Source organism: Cynoglossus semilaevis, chromosome 6 (assembly GCF_000523025.1).
Source record: "Cynoglossus semilaevis isolate Cse_v1.0 chromosome 6, Cse_v1.0, whole genome shotgun sequence".
Taxonomy (NCBI): Eukaryota; Metazoa; Chordata; class Actinopteri; order Pleuronectiformes; family Cynoglossidae; genus Cynoglossus; species Cynoglossus semilaevis.
In genome coordinates, this window is record NC_024312.1 from 9445138 (window position 1) to 9469674 (window position 24537).

Below are 24537 nucleotides of genomic sequence, written 5' to 3' on the forward strand. Positions count from 1 at the left end.
TTTTCTTCTTTTTAAAAGTCTGAAAATCAGGAAAACATTATCTCAACAACCAAACCACTATCTGCCTAGCGTTATTATGAATTTTAATTAAAATTATAGCATGGATCAAAAACCAAGTACCCTCTAATGAAGATGAAGATGGAATGTGGAAGTAAACAGAGCAGACAGCTCTCATCAGACGAATAATGACTCCAATAAAACAACTTCCATGACACCAGTGATGTGGCAATGTCTCTCTCTCTCTCCCTCTCTCTCTCTCTCTCTCTCTCTCTTTCTTTCTACAGATCCTGCTTTTTTTTTTCTTTTTCCTACCTAATTACCTCTACAAAATTATGGAGTTGTCCCTTATGTTCTTTAAGGGTTTAAGGATTACGTTGTTCATATTCCACCATTCATTTCCCCCTGCCTGTCTAAATCTATGAGGTTTTCTGTGACAGGGAACATTTCGGCAGCACTAATAAATCCAGCAGCTTCTGCTAATTACATAATAAATAGGTTTTTGCACATGCACACGTGCTGTATGTGCATGATGTGTATAACACCTGGAGCCTATAAAGCAGAGGAAACCATAGAGGCAGTCAAGTAGCACAGGATCAAGTAGCCATAGATTTGCAGTGTCATGGAAGATGAGAGAGCGAGAGAGGCTTAGATAGTCGAGTAAGAGCGAGGCATTAATGTCAGCTAGCAAATATAGCTCAGGGTTGTAGCAGCCACGGCCACATGGGAGGGATATGGCAGTGTCAGACCTCTGTGTGCCAGGACTGATGGATTAGATGGAGCAACTCGTCAATCATGAGAGCTCCTGTTTCCTCTAATAGATTGCACCTCATATTGGAAGAACCTGTCCTCGATCACCACTGCCACCACCACCGCCTGAAATCTACTGTGTGGCATGAAACACATTTGATCTGACGCTTTAAGGTGGTTCAGGTCCACACCTTTAAAAACAACTTCTTCATGCACCGGATTAATATTTGGGGAGTTCTTCTCCTTGAGGTTACGGGTAAATACGATGCCACCAATAACTTTGAGTGGCTGATCTCAGACCAGCTCTGGTTGCATCCCTGGAGCTAAACTTTTTGGCTGACATGCAGCTGCAGCATGTGACACTAGAGCAAAGGCCAGCGCAATTACCCTGCTCTAAAAGGGTAATGAGTCTGTTTCTTAATGTAGAGCTGCTGTCATTTAGTTGTCTGTCCAGTGGTTGACACAGGACACCAGAGCAGACAGTGATGCTCATCCTCCTCTCAGGGCAAATATCAAGGGGTTCATTTGGAGCTACAGTGATAAACAAATCCCACAAATTCATGACTTATAATAAAAGGGGAGCCTTTTACCCAAGCCGATACTTTTTGTAGAATATATTTTAGGAATAACAGTAAGTTTATTTACATGCAAGAGACAGATCTCTGAAATACATGTGACATTTATACAGTAGTGTGGTACCTGCAGGCACCAAACATTCCATCTTGTATCCACTCCTCTTTTAGAACCTATGTCTGCAAACTGGGAAGCCATCCTACATTATATTATAATTTCCTTTCTACTCAGAGGCCAGGCCTGTTAGAAATGTTACTTTGTCTAAACATTTTGATTGACAGTGTAGTTGTACCCAATCAAAAAGCAGTCAGTTGTGGGTGGATGGTTTGTTTAGAATATACTCTCTTTTGAGGTTCTTTAGAATCAGCTTTGGTCACACACTGACACACACTGACACATATAGCATGTAATACATTGGTGGTCTGCATTTAGCCTAAACAGTACTGTGCACTTTCAGCAGGACTCGGGGTGAATGGAAATTTCTGTGCCTGCTTAACACCACAGAGGGCTCAGTTATCTAACACCCTGTGACTCCTGAGTGTGTACATTTACCTCCTTTTTTGCAGCCGTTACTGTTTCAGAATTTAAAACAGGTATAGAGAATCAGAAGCTTATTTTCAACAACACTAAATTTATTGGAGGGCATTTTATTATAGAGGTGAAGAAGATACATTCAAATGTTGTTTTGACTCCCTCCCTAAATATTGTTCTAGGTGAGGTCGCCTTCCAATGGCTGGAAACAACTAATTTAAAAAAAGAAGGCTGCAAAGGTGGGGTGAGGGTGGAGGGGTATGGTAAAACTTTTGCAAAGCACCATATACTGACATACATAGGTACATACAGATGCATGCACATATGCAATACACATACATACATACCTACATATTAACGTGCAAACATATAGAATATATATGTATACACATAGGTACATACATATTTTCATGCATACTTAAGTGCATATATGTATATAATCATTTATTTTTACATTTATGTACACATACAATGTATACATAGATATATGAACATACCCACAGAATACCTCTTTCTCACCAACACTCCCTGGTCTTCTCCTGTTGCTTGAGCTCTAACTGTTCATTTAAAATATCTTTCTCCACATCTTTAACCAGAGCTTTGACCAACCTCAGCCTCACCTATTATGCAAACTATGTAGACACAGTAAATATGTGAGCAAATACACGGTGCCAATCAGGGTGATGTAATGTCAAGTGGTAAATAAAAGAGCAGACAGAGGTCTGTAGAACGCTTTTGTGCTTTGAATTAAAATCAGGCCTTTATTTTGTAACAGACCACAGATGAGCTCTTCTCTTCAACCTGCTGGATTTGATTTCTAAACATTGAGTCATTCATTTACATAGTTATCACTGTGGCCCAATCACCAAAACTCACCGAGTGCGAGAACAGGAGGCAGTGCAGGAATATAGTCACCTTACTGAAAGCTTGTTATATCATAAAACTGTTATTTAAAAGACTTTTTTTGCTAAAAGTAAACAAATGTGGGTGCTGCTGTTTTGGTTTTTTTAAAACTACTTTGCAAATGAGTACCAATGACCAACAGGATGAGAGCCAGAGGACCTCAACCAGTAGCTGTCTGCTCCAGGCAGGGTTCTTCCCCTCCGGTGCACCCTCAGTACCTGGCTCTTCCTGCCTGATTGGCCCAAACCGCTGCATTAAACCTCGGTGTTGCACACACCCAGTGGTATGCACCAGTGGTTGTGGTTGTGAAAATTTTTACAGTGTCAGCAATTAAAATGATTTTAAATTATTTTGATATATATGTAGGTTTTAAATATATATCATGTATGAGAAGTACACTCTTAAGAAAGTTTTTATACTTTTAATTTACATTATTCTGAGAAAGCATTGAGATTCAAGAGACTCCGTTCTTCCTTCAAAATTTTTGACTTCTTCCTTGTCACCCCTTTTGCTCCAACAGGCTTTAGGGCTAACACTCCTTTGTAAGGCGAGCTCAGCGGAAGCACCGCAGGAAATCCTTGTTTTAATGGAACTGTGGAGTTTATGCGACTAGGGGTTTAGTTTTTGACAGAATGACAAATCGGCACAAAAATCCTCGCTCAGGCGCACAGTATGGCTTCCATATGACAATAGAGATGAAGAAGCCAGATCGTTCTCTATACTGTACATGTTTTTCCATTCTTTTTTTTTTTCTTTCCATCGTCTCCATCTCGTTAGCTTTGTTCCTCTGGCTGTGTCTCCCCTGTCAGTCAGCGGGGAGCTGTTCAAACTGCTATTTAAAAGGCTTTTCTGTCTTTGTTGAGTTCATGCTAGATTACACAGGATTGGCCACATGAGGTGAACAAAGACAATTAGATAATTCAAAAGGCCCGCTCCCACCTAATAGCAGCACTCTCAAGAGGTGACACATGGGATCCAGTTTAACCTTTGAAGGAGGATCATAACAAAATGAGGTGATTATTGCTGATGCTGTTGTAGTTCCATGCTTTGAGAGGAAAAAAATAGAGTCGACTGAAACTGCGAGGAAAAATATTTTTGAAAGCACTCAACTTAATTAGGTTTCATCTTTTGAACAAGACAGTGGGGTTCAAGTCCCTCCACACATGTTCAATTTTAGATATTTTTATTTCTATCTCTGATGATGTGAACGAGGGCAGCAGAACATGAGAGTTTTCTGTTGCTTTTGTAAAAGAACAGATGTACACCAGTCATCAGTATAGTAGAGTATTTGGTCATTAGTTGACAGTGTCAACCAAACTGTATTCTGCATGAGCCAAATGTTACATAAATACTCAAAGTGCACCAGCAAATTCGTAAAGTCTCAATCTAAAATTTTAATTCGGCAGCTGCCTGAAAAACAAAAAACAACTTTTCCCATTACAAGAAAGTGCATTTTAATGAGTGTATTTGCCAAAACTTTATAAACTAAACAGACTTCTCTTTATGTCTCTCCCTCATAAAACTATATCTAATTAAAAATTAGATATAATTTTCTTGAGCATTAACAACATGCAAAACTTTCATAAATGACACCAAAATATTTTTTAAAGCTGTCAATAAATATATACACAAATATATGTATGTGGAGGATTTTGATAAAATGTTTATTTTTTATTACATAATATTTACTTCAAATAAAAATTCTATCAGATCAAAAATGACCTTTCTTTTATCACTGGACTGGTGGGACACTTTTTGTTGTTTGTTTTTTTTTCTGCTCATTGAGGTTTTCTTGTTAACTATTAAGTTGTTAGTAAAATGACTAATGACACAACATTGTTTTTGCTATTTTATATTCCTATTAATTTATTTTAAAAAAATTAACACCCATGCAGTCCTATGCTTTTGAATAAAACAGTATTTATGCTGTATATAATATGTGTAAATATGCTGTATGTCTTGCAACTGGTCATTTATTTTTCTCTTTCATTTTGAAATTGTTTCTCAGCTCCTTTCATGTGTCCACGTCTCACCATCCTCCGTTTATTTGAGAAGTATTTACTCCATCCCTTGCACCTATCAGGAAAACATTGCTCTGATTGGTGTCATGGAAAATGACTGGCTCCATTACGCCATTGGCTGATTTTAGATTAAATATCCCACAGTAAATCACAGCAGGCCTTGTGACAGAGCCCCAGCTCGGTCCCTCATATGACTAAGCTTGCCAGTACTATCTATATATAACCATCTCAATTAGTTCACTGGCTGGTTGGATTCCAGCTGACCTTACTTTATGATATGGGGGAGAGGGAGCTCTCACTGTGCTGACCCAGTATGTGATCTTCATCTCTGACAGTGTATAGACACGTATACTGCACATTGCTATAATACAACAACAAACAACAAATGTGTACTCTCTATGTCATGGATGGAAGGAAGAATGGTCCAGGAGTAGGATTTGTTAAAGGAAAACTGTAACTATTATTAAAGTGGGTTAAATGAAGCGCTCACTCTCGTTTGAGTCCAGCTGTGAAATTTTTTTTTGAACTTTTGGCTAACAGTAAAGTAAATGACTTAATAAAATCTGCACTCATAAAAGTGCATAAAACTTTAAGACACTGTTCAAGAGAGACTTTTTTACCAAAGGTAATTTAAGTTAAGCTTTTTTCTCACCCATTTACACCAGTCCACAGATAAAGATATCAGTTATCAAAGGAGTTGTTAAGTTAGTTTAAATGTTTTTAACCAATTTAAATTACCACTGTACTAGTTACAGGTCGTTAACACAACCTAATGAAACCTGTTTTTTTTTTATATATATATATTCCTACAAATAACTTTTAAAAAATAACACAATATACATCAGGTATATATTTGATTTATTATATTGTATCATATATTTTATAGGTTCTTCTCTCGTCTCTTGTTGTCCTAATGTCTGTCCTTATCACTGCAGTGTCACTGCCAACACATTTAGCCTAATGTGACATTTTTTTATTTATTTTTTTGCTTACCTGTGTCAGTTTCGTTCTGGTGATCTGACCCTGCTTGGCCTCGTTGCACTGACCTGCATCACAGGCATGTATGACAGCTCTCTGAAGCAGCCAGAGGCCACAGTATTCCCGCAGCAAGACCATTAACAAACCAACGGGAGAGGCATAAACTGCACCCCATATGTACACACACACATGTCGGTTCTCAGAGACAGAACAGACCGACAGGGGATATATACAACAACAACAGACCAGTAATAACTCATTTCCCCATGTTCTGTCAATCTGCCCTTGTTCTGTATCGTGGTGTCAAGGAGCACTGGTGTTCACAGGGAAATGGCTCATTTTGGAAAATTACAGTTCAGGTTGCATTTAACTTTGACCTTGCGTATAGTAACAGGGCTTTCAATGATTAGATCCAATGTCTGTTTATCGTCTCCTTCATGTACTTTGAGTGTACACTAATGTGTGTATATACTGTATATATGTATAGTCCTCCAAAAGGAATTGGTTTTAGCTGTAAATACACAGAGTTGGTTTTTAATGTGTCTAAGCATCCATGGATATAAATAAGAAATACACTGGATATTTGTTGCTGTAACAGAGAAGATGGAGACCGTTCTCACCACCTGTGTTATGGCCGTCTCTTGTAAGTTGTGGCTTTTGCTCTAAACTGAAACTCATACATCTTTAATGACTATGACAACAGTGACAACAGCACAGAATGCTTTTACAATAGTTTTTTGTTTGTTTGTTTTTTGTTCACAATTTTAGTAAAAATGTAATATGGCTACATTTGCATATAAAATTTTAAATGTTAATGACTCAGTGAATGTCCAAATATAAATGTTAAAATGAAGATAAAAAAACATGATATAAACTGTCACTAAAATAAATTAATGTTAGACTATAATACTTTTTATGCACATATTAAATGTCCCTGCTGGCCATTTTAGAGCCACCATGGATAAGTGTTATAAAATGTGTACACTTGCAGGGTGAAGGAAGATGGCCAAATGTGTGTGTGTGTGTGTGTGTGTGAGAGAGAGAGAGAGATAGTGTTGCAGATTAAGGTTGTGGAAGTCAGTACAATAAAGAAACTGCTGAACAAATTAAACTCCTCTCTGCTCCACCACCTAAAGACTTCTCATGTTGCTCTGTTATGAAACAGGCCCTACATTTTTCACATGCTTATTGGGGAACAGCATCATGTTAACAGGGTTAGCGTGGACTCAGGGCAACTTCATGGAGCAAAGACTATTTGTTTTCCAACTGCTCTAATGTGAATCTAATGACTATTGATTTATTCCAGTCCTGTTGTCTGAGTCAGCATTGATCTATATGTTCCTCTCACAGTCTGTCATCCAGACCAGTTATCACGAACCTTCAAAACCACAGTAGTGTTTTCTACAGGGAAGTTAGTTTGCCTCAGTTAATTGATTCTTGTACTTTTAATGTCTTAGTGTAGTTCCTGACCCGGCATTTACTTTGAGGAGAATGTAGCGTTGCACCTGATGACAGAACAGTGTAGGTCACTGATGGAGTCGTACCAACGCCTTCACATGGCGGATGGACAAATGGAGCATCATTTATTATCCTCTTCTCCATTTCTGTCTCCTCCCTGCGCTGGGTTAGTGAAAATGACAGCGAGGAGCACACTGTATCAATGCATTAGACCAGGGATTGATGCCCAACCATTATTTAACGATATCTCGGTACAGTTGAGTGCGTGGAGATAAGGGGCTGATGGGGATTCAGAGTTTGGCTGACCAGAAAGAGTAGTTACACAGTCCATTTCCTCACTGTACTAATTAGCATGTCAACTGTAAAGATGCCTCCATGAGCCATTTACGGCCGAATAGAAGAGGAAATTAGGGAAAGGGGGCAGAACCAGCCTTCCTCTCAGCCATTAAACTGCCCCCAGTGCATGATCTTTACAGCAGGAGGGAAGAATGCATTCATCAATAGTGTTGGGTTGAGCTGTGGGGGTTTGTCATATTGCAGTTGTACTGAGACCTCAGCGGATTGTGTTGTGGAAGTGAAGCAAGCGCAGTGTGCGTGTGTGTTGCCTGTGTACTAAGTACATCTGTGAAACCAGTACCTTTTTTCTACCCTTCTCTGCTGAATGAACATCATTTAGTATATTCTCACAGAATGGGACTACTCAATAACTAAAGCAAAACTTCCATTTAAGTGGGTTTTCGCTACAGTGTATGTCCATAGACGTAGTATAACTAAGCTTATATTAAAGGTAAACAGACCTTAGTTTTGTACACTTAATGTTGAAAATGCATGTATAAGACATGAATATCATACAACAGCCTGCCCAATATGTAGACCATGTCTTTCAAAGGGTAGATATGGTCAGCTTTTCCTCATCCTGGTGTTTGAGCAGTTTTGAGGAAAAGAAAAGTTTTTTTTGTTTTTTGTGAATGTCCACAGATCTCAAAGTAGAAAGCCCAGCTGAACAACCTTTGTTGTTACCACCTTGATGGTAGTAAAGTGACTCAGCTTTGTGGAACGAGCTTGTGTAGTATACTCCTCAGGTCTTCACACTCATGATGTTTTTAAATAATATATAACCATGGTCTTGGCGCAAACGAGGTGTTTCTCCACAAACTCTCGTTGGGCATTTAGATGGCGTTTAAATTGCGAGTGTATATTAATAAGAACATGTGCATAAACTGTGTATTAAGGCATTGATAGGCGGATGGATGCACACATAATTTTGCACATGCATTAAGATGTGTTTTAATTGGTGTTTATTTAATTTCACATATTAATTAATGTAATTTACAACTTTGTCAGCCCTAATCTTTTCACTTCACATTCATAAAACATATTCTGCACACCTTACAGCACATAATAAATGTATGGATCACTTGGAAAAGAAAGAGAGAAAAAAAAGCATCCTAATTAGCATCCTAGTATCCTGTATTCTATTAGTATCCTAATAGTTTAGACAGAGGTTGGCTTTCAGAATGACAAATATACTTCTGGTACCAGTAGAATGGTGTCCTTTGGGTTAATTCTTTTATATTGTATCCTAAATTTGAAACGGAAAATCAAAAGGCTACTTTCTTCTCAGATGTGCTTATAGCAGAGAGACAGCCGATCAGTTCAGTACAATTGAAGATTGTTTGAACAATGGGAAAATGGTGGTCTTCCTCCACATCATATTCCTGTGGTACATTTTTAAGAGTGTGGTAAGTAATCCACCCTAATGAAAAGAAAGGCTGATCAACATTTCCTTTTTATCAGTGTCAGAACCCTGTGGCTTCAGTGCAGAGTGACTATTGATTAAATGGCTGCAATCTAAATAACCTCCTCCTCTTCTTTCCCAGTATGCACCTGATACCTAGGTTTCCACTTAAGTCTTCATCTGCCTTCATCTTCACTCTATCCTGGGGGTGGGGAGGATACTTACATTGTTGCATTGCATTACAAAAGGTTTTCCATTTACAGCCCATCTGCTTAGGGAGCAGAAATCTGCTTAGATGTTTTTTACTTTTATTTTATTCAATTATAAATAAGGAAAATCTTCCACTCCTCAGTAAATAGACTCAGCATGTGTTGAATACACAATCACTTCACTTTGGATCCAGCCAATACACTTCATGGCAAATGAATTATTTGTGTTTGGGTGGAAGCCCAAGTGAAGTAAAGTAAAGTCCTTAAAGTCATGTCTGTTGGATGTTGTCATCAGCAGAACCAGGTCTCAGCTTAATCAGTGATGTAGCATTCACACCTATGAGCAGGAACCAGCGATATATTCTGATAAAACAGTACACGTGCAAGTAAAAGAACAGATTTTACAATATCACACGTGGAGTCACTTTGTTCCTGTGAGGAGCTCACTTTGACCTGAGCTGCTGTTTCTGAACAATCACACTGACTTACCCTACAGCTAAAAGTAAGACAGTGTGCTTGTGACACCAAAGAAAAACATTTATTCCCAAAGTAAAAGGCATTTTCTTTCACCCCTCAATTTACACTGACAGTTTGTAGACAGTTAAAAGTCAAATCTCACCTGCTGTCCCTGCAGCAAGGTCAAAGGCAGCCATCTAGTCCTCGTCCCCAGTCCCTGTGACTCTTAGGAAAAAAAATGAATTCATGCTGCTGTTGTTGACTGTTGTAGAGGCGTCTGTTTTGTGTGTGTTTTTCTCGAAGGGGCACCGGTGGGAAGAGGGGGTGTATTAAGCATATGGACAGCTCCGTCAGGAAGCTCTCGCTAACAGATGTCCCAGTACTGCAACGGTTATCTGTTGCCTTTCAGAATGACACAAAGTCCTGCACACATTTTAATACGACAAACCATGGAAACGAGGGGGAAATGTGCTGAGTGCGGCTCTCTTTCGCTTTTACTCACAGCTCACTTGTGCACTAGGGATTTCTAATATCCTCAAGCACTCTAGTCGCCCACTGCAGGTATTGTGCAGGAAGCAGGTGGAGTGTCCGACCTGTCGAATACACAAGTCTCTGGCCATCCATAACCTCTGCTGAGGCAGCACACTCATTATGCCCTGTGTCTGGTGAAACTCAATGGAAGATTGTTCAACCATTTTCCCACCTCTGAGGATTTTCAGCATGACTGCACAGGGAGGCTAGAGTCGGAGACTTGTAGCAGCTGAGTATTTGTTAGCATTTGGAGTCAATGCTGAAAACATGTTCAAAACAGATGTGACTTTTTTATTGACATGTCTTTTTTTATGGTTGCCTCAAAGATTGAAATCTGACACCTTGCAGTTGTGTAGACCTTTAATTAGCAAGCCGGGGTTTGTTAACAGTTCCTTTTATGCATTCACAGCCCCGTCTATAAAACACTGTTGGCATTATTGTGGCCGTCTGTCTGTTTAATGCAAGGCTGCGCGCCACAAAATATGACATGACCTATCATTTCTTATCTCTACTGGCGCTGTGTTGCTGCTGTGCAACGCTGCCTCGATGTTAATATTATAGTTTCTGATGTGAACTGCTGCACAAAAAGTCAAACAGTTGTGAGCCAAGTAAAGAGTTAAGACACAAAGATGTCTCTGCATGAGCAAATTGCAGTTAGAGCAAACTAGTAAAGGAGAAGGATTTTTATTGATGAATGTAAAACTGAAAGTGGTCGGCCAGTCTTTTTAGAAATCAGATTTGACTCAGAGATAAAGTATTTGTGTGCAATATGATTATGTAGTACTCTTTAGAGTTTTTGGAACTGACTCTAGTATCAGGTTTGGATTTCGTCTCCCTCAAACCACAGATACCACCGATTTACAAGGCTCTACCTTTCTCAGTATCGTTGTAAGGTCTTTTACAACAGTCTGACACTAAAACTGGAAGGTTCAGTATTTTGACAGCACCACATCTATAATACACAGAAGTAAAGATTCTCAGGTTTTTCAACCAGGCCTTTGTCATTGAAGCTTGTGCTTTAAAACTTTTTTTTTTTTTTGCAGGATAAGGTTTTCTTCTCCTTCTCCTTTCACACCCTGCTGTCTTAAAGTGACTCTGGCAGAGAAAGCTGCCTCTCCCTAGGTTCCGGTCAGACTTTCAACACATCAGTGCGCTGGTACTTGCTTTCAATTCGTAATTGTAGTGCCCTTGAGCGCCTGGGCTAATTGAAGAGTTGGAATGGTAGAGATTTAATGACAGAATTGGTCAGGTATGTCGAATAGTGTTTTTTTCTTGTTCAATTGATTTGACTGTTTTGTTTTGTTTTCCAAGGATAACGGCTATTGATATCTGTTTGTGCAGAGTACAGAAGAGCTCGGTGTCATCATATATGATATTAGATACCATAATAGTGCCATTGATTTCAAGTCACTTTGTGCTAAATAGGCCTCTAAGCTCTAATCAGAGGATGTGACTTTATTGACAGGTGCATCACTGAGGACATCTAGATAGAAAAGTAAACCTGTTCAGAATTACTGTGAATATCTGCCTCTAGTGATCTGATCACATGGGTGCAGCTTGCCTATAGTTGATTGATTGAGTGTCAACAATCAATCCAGCCATGCTGCACTGAGAACACAGTATCACCTGTCTACTACTGTCTACCAAAGCAAAGATATTCAATTTATGTTGAAGTCAGTCAGGGGAAACAAAACAAAATCACTCAAAGCAATTAGGCTACATTAACACTGGAAGAAATAGTGGACCAAATCTGGTTGTTTTCTGATCCATAGCTGACAGGTCAAATTCTTTTGATCCAATTTGGATATGAATCTGATTTTTGTTCAACAAGACCTCAATCTTAACAGCTATGTCATATTTCATCTGACTTATGACATCATAATTTCGTGGCCATCCATCCATCCATCCATCCATTTTCATCCGCCTATCCGTTACCGGGTCGCGGGGGCAGCAGTCGCCACCCAAATCACACTGCACCATACCACCCCCCCTGAACCTTCCTGCGGGTGGTGAGTCCACTGGAAGGTACCAACTGCCCTAACCGGGATTCGAACTTGTCCAGGAGGTGAACCCTGGGGTTCCACACCAATGACAGAGACATTGCCTCTGGGCCAAAGCGCCACTAATTTTGAATCATAATTCAAAAATTTAAATAATGGACAAAACAAGCATGCAAGACCCCAAGGATGGAGGATTTTATCAGTGGAGAGAATAATGTTCTAAAAAGGGGCATCAGGGAAACTGAAATTGGTCTGCTAGAGCCACATCCTCAGGGAGAACGGAGGCTTTCCTATTGGTGGGAAAGTGATCCAATTGACAAACATTGTTTAAAATCTATAGACATACTGACAAATGGCATCCATGTTTACATTTGCAAAGACAGCATGTGTTTTATTTAACCATATCTATTCTCATAAACGTTCGACATTTTTCTGATAAACATACAAATCCTCAGCACGGACGACTTTATTCACATAAACTATGGACTTTATTTTTGTAACCCATGACATTACTCTTATAAATTTATGACTTTAATCTCATAAACTTGTTTTTTTCCTCTCAAATTATTTTATAAATTATAATTTTACAGTTAGCTCCAGTAACCTCCCTCCACGTTTCCTTAGCTGCAGACGCCACCAAATATAATAAATCCTAACAATTTAATATGGATATCACTTTATTATTTTTTAATAGAGCTTTGTGACCTTCCTTTAATACATACAGGATAGAGGATGATCAGATATGCAGAAATATGTCAAGGCCTGTACTAAACTCGCACAAAGGGTCAGTCAGCGACCTCAAATGAAAGTGTAGCTGTTCATAGAAGTGTGCATATTCCCTTTAATCAAATTTTTTAAGGTAATCTTTAGCATTGTGTGGGTCTGCCAGGACCCCAGTGGCTCAATGAATTTTTAACAAGGCAGATATGGCTTTTTAATCTTACACTCCACATCTGTCCCAGCCCCTTTCAATTCATGCAGTGTTAATTTTAGCCTGAAAGCCCCGTTTCCCCTCTGCCACCATTGCAAACCCCCTGAATAATTTACTTGTTATACAACTCACATTGGCTCTCCGCAGGGAATATAGGATGGCCCTAGGTAGTCTAGGAAGACAGAGTGGTTGGTTTTATGGGCTGCATAATAGGATTGTTGGAGATTAGTTTCCTAGAGAATGGGCTCTTCAATGTCTCTAATTCAGAGTATGTTTTTAATCTTAAGCGTCCTTTTCGAGGCAGCCATGAGTGTTGGATTCAACTGGGTATTTGGTTAAGTGTGCAAGCTAGGATTTTAATTATTGTCAATAGACATTCTAAACTTGTATCGTGCTCACTCACAGAAAATATTTTTAAATCTATATAGAATCAGACATATAACAGAGTCACTGACTGTATTTATCAAGTACTTTTTGAACGTAGCCACCACATAGCCAGCTCCTCATAAAACAACCCAAATATCAGGGGAGATTTGGGAACTGGGACTCAAAATGGCTTTTTTCTGATTTGTGGATTTACCTCCACTGCATAGAGAGTTGTTTATATTCAAATTCTGCCATATACAAATACAAAAAATACAAATCTTCCTGCTGTATCACTAGAGCTGTTGTGTCGTTTTGCTGCCTGTGAATGAGAATGTGAGTAAAATACATATTTCTCCTCTAGTGGCAGGCACACAAGATAATTTACTGTTAGTGTTTAATAATCGTTTTTTGGCATGGTTTTAGGACATGGTTTTAGGGCCTTGTTTATGTGGTTGCAATACAATACAACTACAGTAGCCTCCAGGTATGTATCTTTTACATGGATCCAGGCAACCCAAAAATTCAGGGTTTGTCATACATATGCCAGGCCTGTATGTGGTGCTGTGCCACTAGAGGAATTTGAACCAGAAACTCAGAAAAGTAGCTGGTAAACAGACTGGAGAAGATCTAACTGGTAACTAGGTTGCAAAGGCGGGTATGGGAGGGGCGCGGGGGGAGGTGGGATTATCTGACCATACCATCTCACTCTGCTGCATTCACAGGGATCCCTAGCTGTATTGTTGTCTGGTAAACAGAGTCTTAAAAAAGAGCTTTTTTAACACAAGAAATTACATATCTTAATTTCTGTTTTGTTTTTATTCACTTTATTCTTGAAGCAACTTTATCACAATTGTTGTTCTGAGCTTCTGTTTACTTTTGCACTTCAGCAGAGCATTTAGTATTTATATGTTAACATAAATCATAAGCTTGTGGGACCTTTCTGTCTTCTTTATGTAGAAGCAGAGGATTGTTGTTTGCCACCAGAAAAAAATTGTTTTAGTTACAATGTGATGAAAGATAGAGATGCAGTAAAGGGAAGAGTGGATGGAATGACGATAATGGAAGTCCAGCCTTAGTCCCGCAGTAGAAATCTGTTACATATCTCTGGTGGTGTTTTCATGGCTTCTGTGTTGCAGAAGGAAATATGATTCCCATATTATTGCAACATAAAGTTGAATTTCAGAATGACTCAGTGGATACCCATACAGGAATATTACTGCCTCACAAAAAATGTCTTCTTTATTGACCATTTATTTCTTCTAGTCTCTGAAATCAAAACACAAATATGAGGCTCAAACCCTCAGTACACACACGAACACAGTGCTCACTGCAACTCCACAAACCATCAGCCATAAGATGCAGTGGTGTCTTGACAGACGGTGTCATACCCCACAACAGGATGTGATCTCGCTACAGGTGCTTCAACCGTGAAGCGGTCAATGTCCTCCAGGGTCTGTGTACCCACATACAATAGCCACACCACTCCTGAGAATCCTTTCCACTCAGGAAGTTTGCAGCAGAGTCTTGTGTCGGGCAGGGGCTTTTTTTTTTGTCACTGAATCAATCACTGCAGAAAATTATAAATCTCAGAGTCAGCCGCTTGCTGCGATGACAGGTTATTGAGGTCATAATTTTTCCTTTTTCCAATCTCAATCTTACACAAATCATATATTTATGTCCAAGCTTTAATAGTGTGTGTGCTTTTTTTTACACATATGTGTGTAATTAACTTTCCTCACCTCTTCTGACATTTTGGACAGGAGCAGCACAGCAGCTTCTCAAAGCATTAATGGAATTGTTTTCACCCAAAGATTGGAACAGGACCTGAACCACAGGGTTCCATGGAGAGTCACATCTTTCCTTTTCCTCCATTACAAAGCTGTTGTTTCTGCACGCTTCTAGCCTCTCTGTTGGAAACCATTTTTCCCACGTACATGAAAGGATAATATACACCAGACTACCTTCCATCTTTCCATGGAGATGCCTTCAAGATGTTTTTGACATGCACAAAAATGTGACGTGTCTCATAGCCAGCACTCCCATATATTTATGGATGACACCAATTCATCTTTTTTTTTTCTCTTCACCTCCAGAACCCAATCAGGATTAAAGTAGCCAGATTTGTTTTCCACGCATCGAAAATTATATGCTCCCACTTTCAAATGTAAAAAGGTACAAGTAAACATCTTTGCGCTGCATGCAAGTAAAACAGCAAGATAAATTGTTTTTTAGCAGCCAAGTCAGAAATGCCATCATGTGTCATCTGCTGTTGCTGCAGCTGCCCTGCGGAGTCTCATTCCCCGATCCACAGGAAAAAAAAATAAGAGTAATAGCTCACTCATCCATGTTGGTTGTGCATAATAAGTTAGTGTCTTCATAGCCATTTCTATGGTCGATCAGACTAAAACCTGTTAAATAGCTGTAAAACGTTCATCCAGTTATTTTCTTCTGTCTTAACCCGAAGAGGGTCAAGAGGGCAGCTGAAGCAAATCCCAGCAGTCACTGGACGGGACACTCACTGGACAGATCACCTCATCTCATACAGTGACATACAGTGACAAACAAATATCCTGTCACTGTGTAACTGCAGATTTTTTTAACATTTATTTTTTTTAACAATATTGTAGGCTAGGTTCTTGTTATGACCACAGACTAGATTCATATAAATTATTTCAATATATAAAAAACATATGATCAATACAACAAGGTTTGTTTTTTGAAATTGTAATTTGAAAATGTCAGATTAAACAGCAAAGTGTAATTTGAAAATGTCAGATTAAACAGAATATACCTTTACGTTTTTAGCACATCTGATATTCAATCAGAAAGGTCATTTCATTAGTGATGACATCTGACAGCTCCCAATCTCCATCCATAAACAGTGCTGTTTGTATTTTGATGCCTACATCTTGGTAATGTTAATAAAAGCCTTTTAGCATTTTCTGCCCACGTTGACGTAACAGTGACTGCCAACATGCGAAGCCTTCTTGGTAAATGTCTCCAAACCTCATCAGGGTTTGTAGATGCCTTGATCCTACCATACAGATGGGATATAAAACATCAAGAAGATAAGAAGCTCAGCAGTGGGACTTGAGGTCAAGCTCAGTGGCACATGCTAATGTCAGATAAGAAGTGAGATCAGAGCTTACTACAGAGGTATTTCCTGTAGCACAGATGCAGAGGTCTGGTTACAGTGCTTTGTTGTAGCAGCAGCAGCCAACGCACAAGTAGTCGTAATGTAATTAGGAGCAGAGCCGAGATTAGACCACGGTCCGACAGATTTAGTGGGGGCTGTTGGTTTTCATGGTCACTTAAGAAAGTGACTGACGTGGATGAGCACTCTTCACTGGACATTAAACGCAATTAAGTGGAGGCAGTTGTCCCTCCCCACCTGGACTTTGAACTCTTTGGCGCTTCACCCTCTCAGTCACAATAAATCTACCTGTTCTTCCTGGATTTACTAGTCCTCCTCCACTTTCCTGAACTATTCCTCATGCTCCATATAACCTGGCCTTCTGGATAGTCCCAGCTGTGAGTCTTCGTCAGCTGCTCTGCATAAGGACACGACCTTTACCAGCAACTTTCAATTGATAATATCATGCGCTCATTTTTAATCAAAACATTGTATATGGCCAAGCCGGCGCCTACATACGGGTACAGTCCTGTGAATTATTTACATGCCATGTGATTGAAGGTCTTCTTAGGACCATTTTTCAGCTGCAAAAAGACAAATGAACACAGTTTCTGACACTGAATCTCCTCCTCTTTCCTTTAAGAGCAACCTTAGAATAGTGCTCAGTTTGAGACCTTCTACGACCCTTTATTTATTCTCATATTAAAACAAATATCCTATCGAATGCAGATGGGAAGGGTCTTGTTTGCAGCCTTGGTAAAATTTAAGAATTCTCTCGCAGAATGAGTTCTGTAATTTATTCAATGGATACTTTTGTCTTTTCTCTATCTCTCTCTCTCTCCTCCTTTAATTACTTTCAGTCACGCCTGACTCTTCATGGTGTGAGCCACTGTATCATTCATCAACCCTGTTGTGCTGCTGTGTACTTACCCGAGCACTCATCCATGGAGGTCAATCAGCACAAATCAAGCCTCAAAGGTCAAAGGTTAATGAGAGGTAGATGATGTGACATATGAGAGGAGGCTGTTTGAAGAGGGTTTACATATCCATCCATCTCACAGGGCTCATTAGACCTGAGGTGTCTTCCACCACTGGTGAGGGTCACATAAAAAAAGTCACACTTAAATGTTATCGATTGATGGGGCATTTAGAGTAGAATTGTGGGCATGATGAAACTGTCGTGAACTGTCACTCATTGTTCTATAACTCTAAAAAAAAAAAAATTACATGTATGATAACATAGGTTGACAGTTTTGAAATCAAGTAAATTATTTACATTAAAGTATTTTGTACTTATTTATCTTAAATCAACACAAACACAGTGGTAAAGTGCTCTGTTGTCAGATGACAGATGTCTGGACTTGTTTTTGGAAACAGTGGGAACTCACATTACAGTAGCAAGAGAATGGAATGCAATAAACTTGCAAATGTTCACTTGTGCTTATTTATTTATTTTTATCTGTTTTGATAAATACAATTTAGATTGTCATACTGCATGATGGAATTTAACTATGTTTCAAAGGAAATGATCCATTCACACATTTTCTTTATTCATTTTAAAAGTGGATCCACATTTGGGGAATGCCATTTGTATTGAGTTTGTATAAGGCTATTCAGCAGTCTCTGCGTTTCTGCAAGTCATACTTACACGTATGCCTCGTCCTGTTCTGCTCATTTGCACAGCAGGTCTATATTTCTGACTGGTATTAAAGGTTTGTAGTGCAGAGGTGTGAAGATGAGAGCAAATACGTAAGCAGAGTGAACAAACAAGGAGTGTAGAACTGCATTGATTTACCATAGTGCCTTTCCCTATTCTACCTCATTTGGATTTCTTTTTTCTTGGCAGTATTGTCGTATTTCATTCTATTAGATGCAGTCAGGATATTACCACTTAGACCCCGAGCCTATATTTCACCAAGTGGTTCACAAGTTGTATGGCTCTTATCTCTGATAGATGGACCTACACATCAGTGAGCGGGACGCTCCACTTCACCAATCAAAGCCATAAATGTAAGAGGACTTCAGACCTCACACACATCAGTGGGGACTTTGAAAAAGGTTCAATGGGAATCAGGGTTGCTCCCTCTAGAGTATTTCAAGTCTACTGCATGTAGGTTTAGTTTTAAATTTGTAAATTTAACATCAATTCATATGAGGAAAAACATCACGGACCGTATCTAATCACTCTTGCAGAACATTTATTGGCATGTCATAAAAGTAATTGGTATAATCATGTAGTGTTTTAAGCAGTTTTTGATGATTACTTGCTGCATGTCTATTTTCCCTAAGGCTATGGTTTGAAGTATTTTTGACCCAACCCTACTGTCTCCTCCATTTCAATATCTATAAACGGGTTAGTCCTTAGAAGTCTAATGTGCTACCTACAAATCAACTGCTATCCCTGAAAATATGGTGTCTTATCTTCCTCTGTCTTTACTCACTTTATTTGTTCTCTCCTCACCTTTATGTCTTGCAGTTATGTGGCTGTGGGCTGCTCGGCGTGGGCATCTGGCTATCTGTGTCTCAGGGCAGCTTTGCCACTTTCTCACCCTCATTCCCCTCACTGTCAGCTGCCAACATGGTAATCACTATCGGTGCCATTGTCATGGTAACGGGCTTTTTTGGTTGCCTGGGTGCCATCAAGGAGAACAAGTGCCTGCTTCTGAGCGTGAGTTATCTACAAACCTCCACAGCACTGCATTGTAAATAAGATCCACAGGCGCAGCTGACCATGCAGAAATACATACGCTCCAGGTTTTTCACAAACTTTAACATGGCTCACATAATACTGAACACAAATGCTGGGAACCATATTTGGGTAAATATATCATTAGGAAAAAACCCAAGGCACACCACTAAACATAAATCTAATAGAAAGTATAGGTAGTGAAATATAATAATCGTCTTGTTTAAATGACATCATATTTGTCAAAATCTCGGGCTGTTTAGTTGAAGACGACACTTATATACAGGCAGCAATTGAAGAAAGACAGTCATTAAGATCTTCTTAAACAGATCTTTTTTTATAGCCATCTGCTGCCACCTAGCAGAAGACTATTTAATTGCTCTGCCTTTTATGCTTTGACAAGCAAAGAAAAATTATATGCAATAAATAAATAATAGTTTTCAGCCCAATTAAGTGAAATTTGATCATTTTTCACGGCACACTAGTGAGCAACAGCACAGTGTTTAGGAATCACTGTTCTAGACTATACATAACAATGCAGTAATTGTGGCATCTGGACGAAGGAAAAAAAAAAAACATAAATTCCACCAATCTGTAATTCCCACTTTGTTTTTAAAACATTTCAAAAGAATCCAAGAACCAAATCTGGGACAGTTCATTTACATCAGATATGGGCAAACTGTGGCCCCCCTGGCTTTCTTTTCTGCGCTGCCAAACGCTGGTACAAGGTATAGTAAGGACTGGGGTCAATCCTTCGGTTTCATGCACGACAAGGAAACGCCTCTAATATCTGTTGATGCCAAAAGATGGTGGCATATATAGCTTTTGATTTTCCGTCATATTCTCTGCTCTGCAAAAGTAGCTATTAGTTGTCATGACTGAAGACGGTGCCCTCTTGTGACAACTGATGATATGTATAATCTATAATTTTGATGTTTAAATCCCTTAGGAGTAAGTCTTCAAGCCAAATACTGCAAAAACATCAACTTAATCTCTGAAATATAGAGTTAATGTATATTTATGGAACACACAGACAAATGTAAATGTACCAGTATAATTCCAGTTTGACCCACAGGGCAGACAGTAGAGGGACAGACAGGATGTCAGTCAGCTTTGAATAAAACCTTCTGCTCTCAGAGGAAAATCACACACACACACACACAAATGTTGACTCCACTGCACATAGTCTTATACTGCTCAGGAGGTGACTTATATTATATATTACACAGACCTATGTTTTCCAATTTTGTATTTTTTTAACTGAAACTAAAACCTCTGGGATTTCCGTGTTTGGAATAAGGTTGCAGGTCCCCTGTGTAGAAAAGTAAAATGAGCAGTGAGCAAGCTGTTGCATCATTGGACGTTACAACCAAATACTCAGTGTTTAGCAATATATCAGCTGCCTAACAACTGTGAAATAGAGGGAAGACATGGGGAGCACAGGGTGGGGACGGAGAGGTGAGAATAACAGAGACTTAATTAAAAAATGTGCAGTTCTTATGTCGGCCATTTTTGGCTCTGGTCTTTTCAACAGGTTGCCACAATTAGTTGATTTAATGTGACAGCAACTGTGAGTATTTTTTCTCGTGTGTAGCGTTGAAGACTGTATCCAGTCCAATAAAGATCAGAGTGGGTTTAGATCTTCTGAGGCAAACAGATCTAAGCATTTACCTTGACAGATTATCCCTGGATATACTGAATGGATAACTCTCCCTGGATACGTAGAATTCAAAGACATCAACTGCAGTGAGTTTAGGGTTCTCTTTGCTGCACAATTGGTTCGCAAGCGTGTATTAAGCGAGCGAGGGACAGAGCAGTGAAACATTTGTCCCGAACAGAAGCTCTTCACAGTAATATTTGCTTCCAAAAAATATTGAAAAAATGAACCCACGTCGCTGCATGTAAATAAGGAGTAAACATGTTTATTTCCACCAAAACATTCATAGCACGAGTTATTTACCCCCACAGACGATGTGGCTTTCTCTTAACAGGAAAATATGACTGCGTGGGCACCAGAGTGATATAGTAAACTGGCAAGCCAGATACCAATGAAGAACATTTGTAACAATTTAATTTGAGTCTTGACACAAAATCGTCTTTTCTCCTGCCTCCCACGTGAGTTTGGAATTAGATTTTCCAAAATCCAGGTTTGTGCGCCTCCGCCCATGCTGTGTGGAAGAACTTGTTATTAAATATTGAGCAAGAGGGAGTCAAGACGGGAGAGGAGAATAGTTGATGAGATGCAAGGTTGTCTGGGAAATTTATAGGAGAAGGTATTAAAGCCCAGGCTCTGCTACTACATTTTATTATTCAGGGCAACTGGGCCCATGTAGATTTTGCTGCTGAACTCCAATCTTTATTATTTAACTTATGAAAAAAACAGTCCTTTATGAAACTAATTAGTGGTGACGATGTATAGTTAGTGGAGTTCAGTAAAAGACTAGTAAAACACATGAGCCCTACATTTACAATGTGACATAAAATATTAACCATCACATCAACCATTAACCTTAACAGTATATAAAGAAACATGGTTGTCTTTGAACAAGACAGCAAATATATTTCATCCACCTGATGTTAAATTATCCTCTTAAACAAAAATGACAGGAAAGAAGAACGTGAACTCACAGAAAGCATTTGTATTAAAAGTGTCATTTAACGTTTAATACCAGCAGTGATGCAGTGTCTGTCAGGTGAATGCTCAGTCTGTTTTAATTGCACTGACATGTTTGATTCACTGTCTGGAACTCAACCTTGTCTTTGTCGTTGACAGTTCTTCATCGTCCTGCTGATAATCCTGCTAGCAGAGCTGATATTGCTCATCCTCTTCTTTGTGTACTCAGATAAGGTAAGTTCACAACACCGTGTGCTTCATGACTGAATGTTTCTGTCTCTTAACTTTCCTGTTAACAGACAGGGTGCTTTGTTACAAAGTCTATACAGTTTCTATTTACAGCGTTGTCAGCACTGTGAGGCATTTGCTGCTTGCTGAAACCTCTAAACTCAGAATATAATAGTATTAAGCTTTCAAACACGCACACACACACACACACACACACACACACACACAGACTGCATAATACATCTCTCTGTGTGTGTTCCTGTTCAATCCAGGCTTCAGAGATTAGACTTTTTAAATTGAGATGTTTTTTGTCCAGGAGGTCGGGGGTCTTTTCTCTCTCTTTAACCTTGGAGCCAAAGGTTAGGCCCAAAATGCAGTTCCAATCTCCACCAGTTGGCTTCCTGTATTTGGTCGTAGTCACATTTCCCATGACCTTCTGGTGTGCTGTAGTCAGGGCTACACATGTGTGTGTGTGTAACTTCAGAGGATGATATGTCCATCCAGGGATCACTAACTAACTTGACAGATCCTTTGTTCAGAAGACGACAAATGCCGTCAGTAAGACAAGCAGTGAGGTCTTCCTGTCTGTTCTCAAGGACACGAGGCTGGTGGTTCAGTCTAATTTATATTTAGTAGACTAACATCAGTGTGTCGCCTCCCTCTTGGAAGGAGAGTTAATTTTCCTTCTTGGTTCTGAAGTTATCTCTTAAACTAATTTCAGATAAAGAAAATCATTGATGGCCAATCCGTCCCCAGATTCAGATCAGAGTTTACAGGCACGACCTGCTGGGAGTAAATACACGTCTCTAAAATATATATTGGCTTAACCTGAAGAAAATTAGAATAAAATCCAAATGTTTAACCTTCCTAGCAGTTTAAATAAATTGCCTGTTGACTCAGCATCCTCCCCATAAACTGTAACGGGGCAAGACGCTGAGGATTCTGTAATGAGATGATGGTGAGGAATAATAGTCGTGAGGAAGTGTTGTCTTTGCCACAAATGGAATTTCAACGCACTTTATTTCCAAGGAAGCTCCAATTTGATAAGTATGAACTAATTAAGAAATTGTTTTCTGCAAAACAGATGCAGTAAATAGGCACAGAGTTGTGTTTACCGCTGGGTCGCATCCAAATTTATTTTAATTACATTTCTTTGTGGCTAAGAAATAGAGATTACGAAAACGTGTCCTTTTGAATCTGGAACTTTTTTTTTTGCCTTTTAAAAAACCTTAGCTTTAAGGAGTCATGGTCATTGTCATCTTATTCTCCTCTTCACCATGTAATAGAACATAATGGCCAGTCTAACACATGAGCTCTTTGTCTACAATGTAACACATTTCTGTAGAGTGATTTCTGCAGCACCCTGCTTAAAATATAATATCATTTCTTGGGATTGAAGCCTTTAATCGTATCTTCACATATAATCTGTATTAAACTCACGCCATAACTGTGATTAACAATGCCTTGTTAATCACACTCTTTTCAAATTGAATCTTGTTAAATCATATACACATGATCACACAACATATTATTAGCATTAAGTTTAGACAGAAGGTTTGGAGGGTTCTGCACAAAACGGTTGTATAATTTAATTTGATGTAGCAGCAAAATCATTTCCTACAGTAGTCCTGAGTCCGCGCAGCTATTTTTGGTAATTATGTTATTACCGACAATAATGAGAGGCATAAATTCTCTACGCTGCGGTGCTTTGAAACCTAAAAAAAAAAGATTTATTTTCTTAATTCTTTGTTTGCAGAGGCTGTTCTTCAGATGAACACTCTTTATACCTGACCAGTGAGTTTTCACAGAGTTTGCTCTTCATTCCTTCTTGGAATGTATTACAGTAATCAATTTAGGAATCCCATTAAAAACAAAAGTTAACTGTGTGGTTAAATGTTTTGTTTTGCTTTAGAAATGGTGGTTCAAGTAAACAACTGAATGGGAAGATCCAGAACCTTTTTTTAGATTGTTTTTTGGTGTTGCTATTTAAAGTGTGTTCAATTATCCTGCAGTGTTCATCCTGATACAGGCCTAATGAGGTATAAAACGACGTTGCAGAGTAATTAAAGGCAGTTGTTTGTATTTCTTTTAAGGCTCCATATGTCACTGGAACGAAGGGTCATTGTTTCAAATTATTTCATTAATAGTGTTGGCATTTGCTTGCAGCTCTTAAAATAAGTTGTGTCTGAAAATGTGGTGCTTTTGTTACTCAGGCATAGTTATATGTCAATTAACACTAAGATTCGATGGGACACACGGCTTTCAGATGATGCCGGATGTTTCCCTTTTCTCTTCTTTCTGTGGAATGCTCACCACATCCGCAGCTACAGTGTGTGATCAGAGGAATCCTTAATTCACTTCTCTCATTTGATCTCCTTATCACAAGGCATTTATTAACAAGTCTGGAACACACAGCATTATGACTGTTCAAAAT

The 24537-nt window shown here is 39.0% G+C and overlaps 1 protein-coding gene across 2 annotated transcripts in view; it reads left to right on the forward strand.

Annotated features, from left to right (window-relative positions):
- The window catches only part of tspan9a (tetraspanin 9a), a 128769-nt gene that overhangs the window by 92697 nt on the left and 11535 nt on the right, over positions 1 to 24537 (forward strand). For both annotated transcript variants that reach the window (XM_008311856.3, XM_008311855.3), the window contains 2 exons: positions 19052 to 19243; positions 22035 to 22109. In XM_008311856.3, coding sequence (XP_008310078.1) covers positions 19052 to 19243; positions 22035 to 22109 — 267 coding nt within the window. The remainder of the gene's footprint in view (positions 1 to 19051; positions 19244 to 22034; positions 22110 to 24537) is intronic.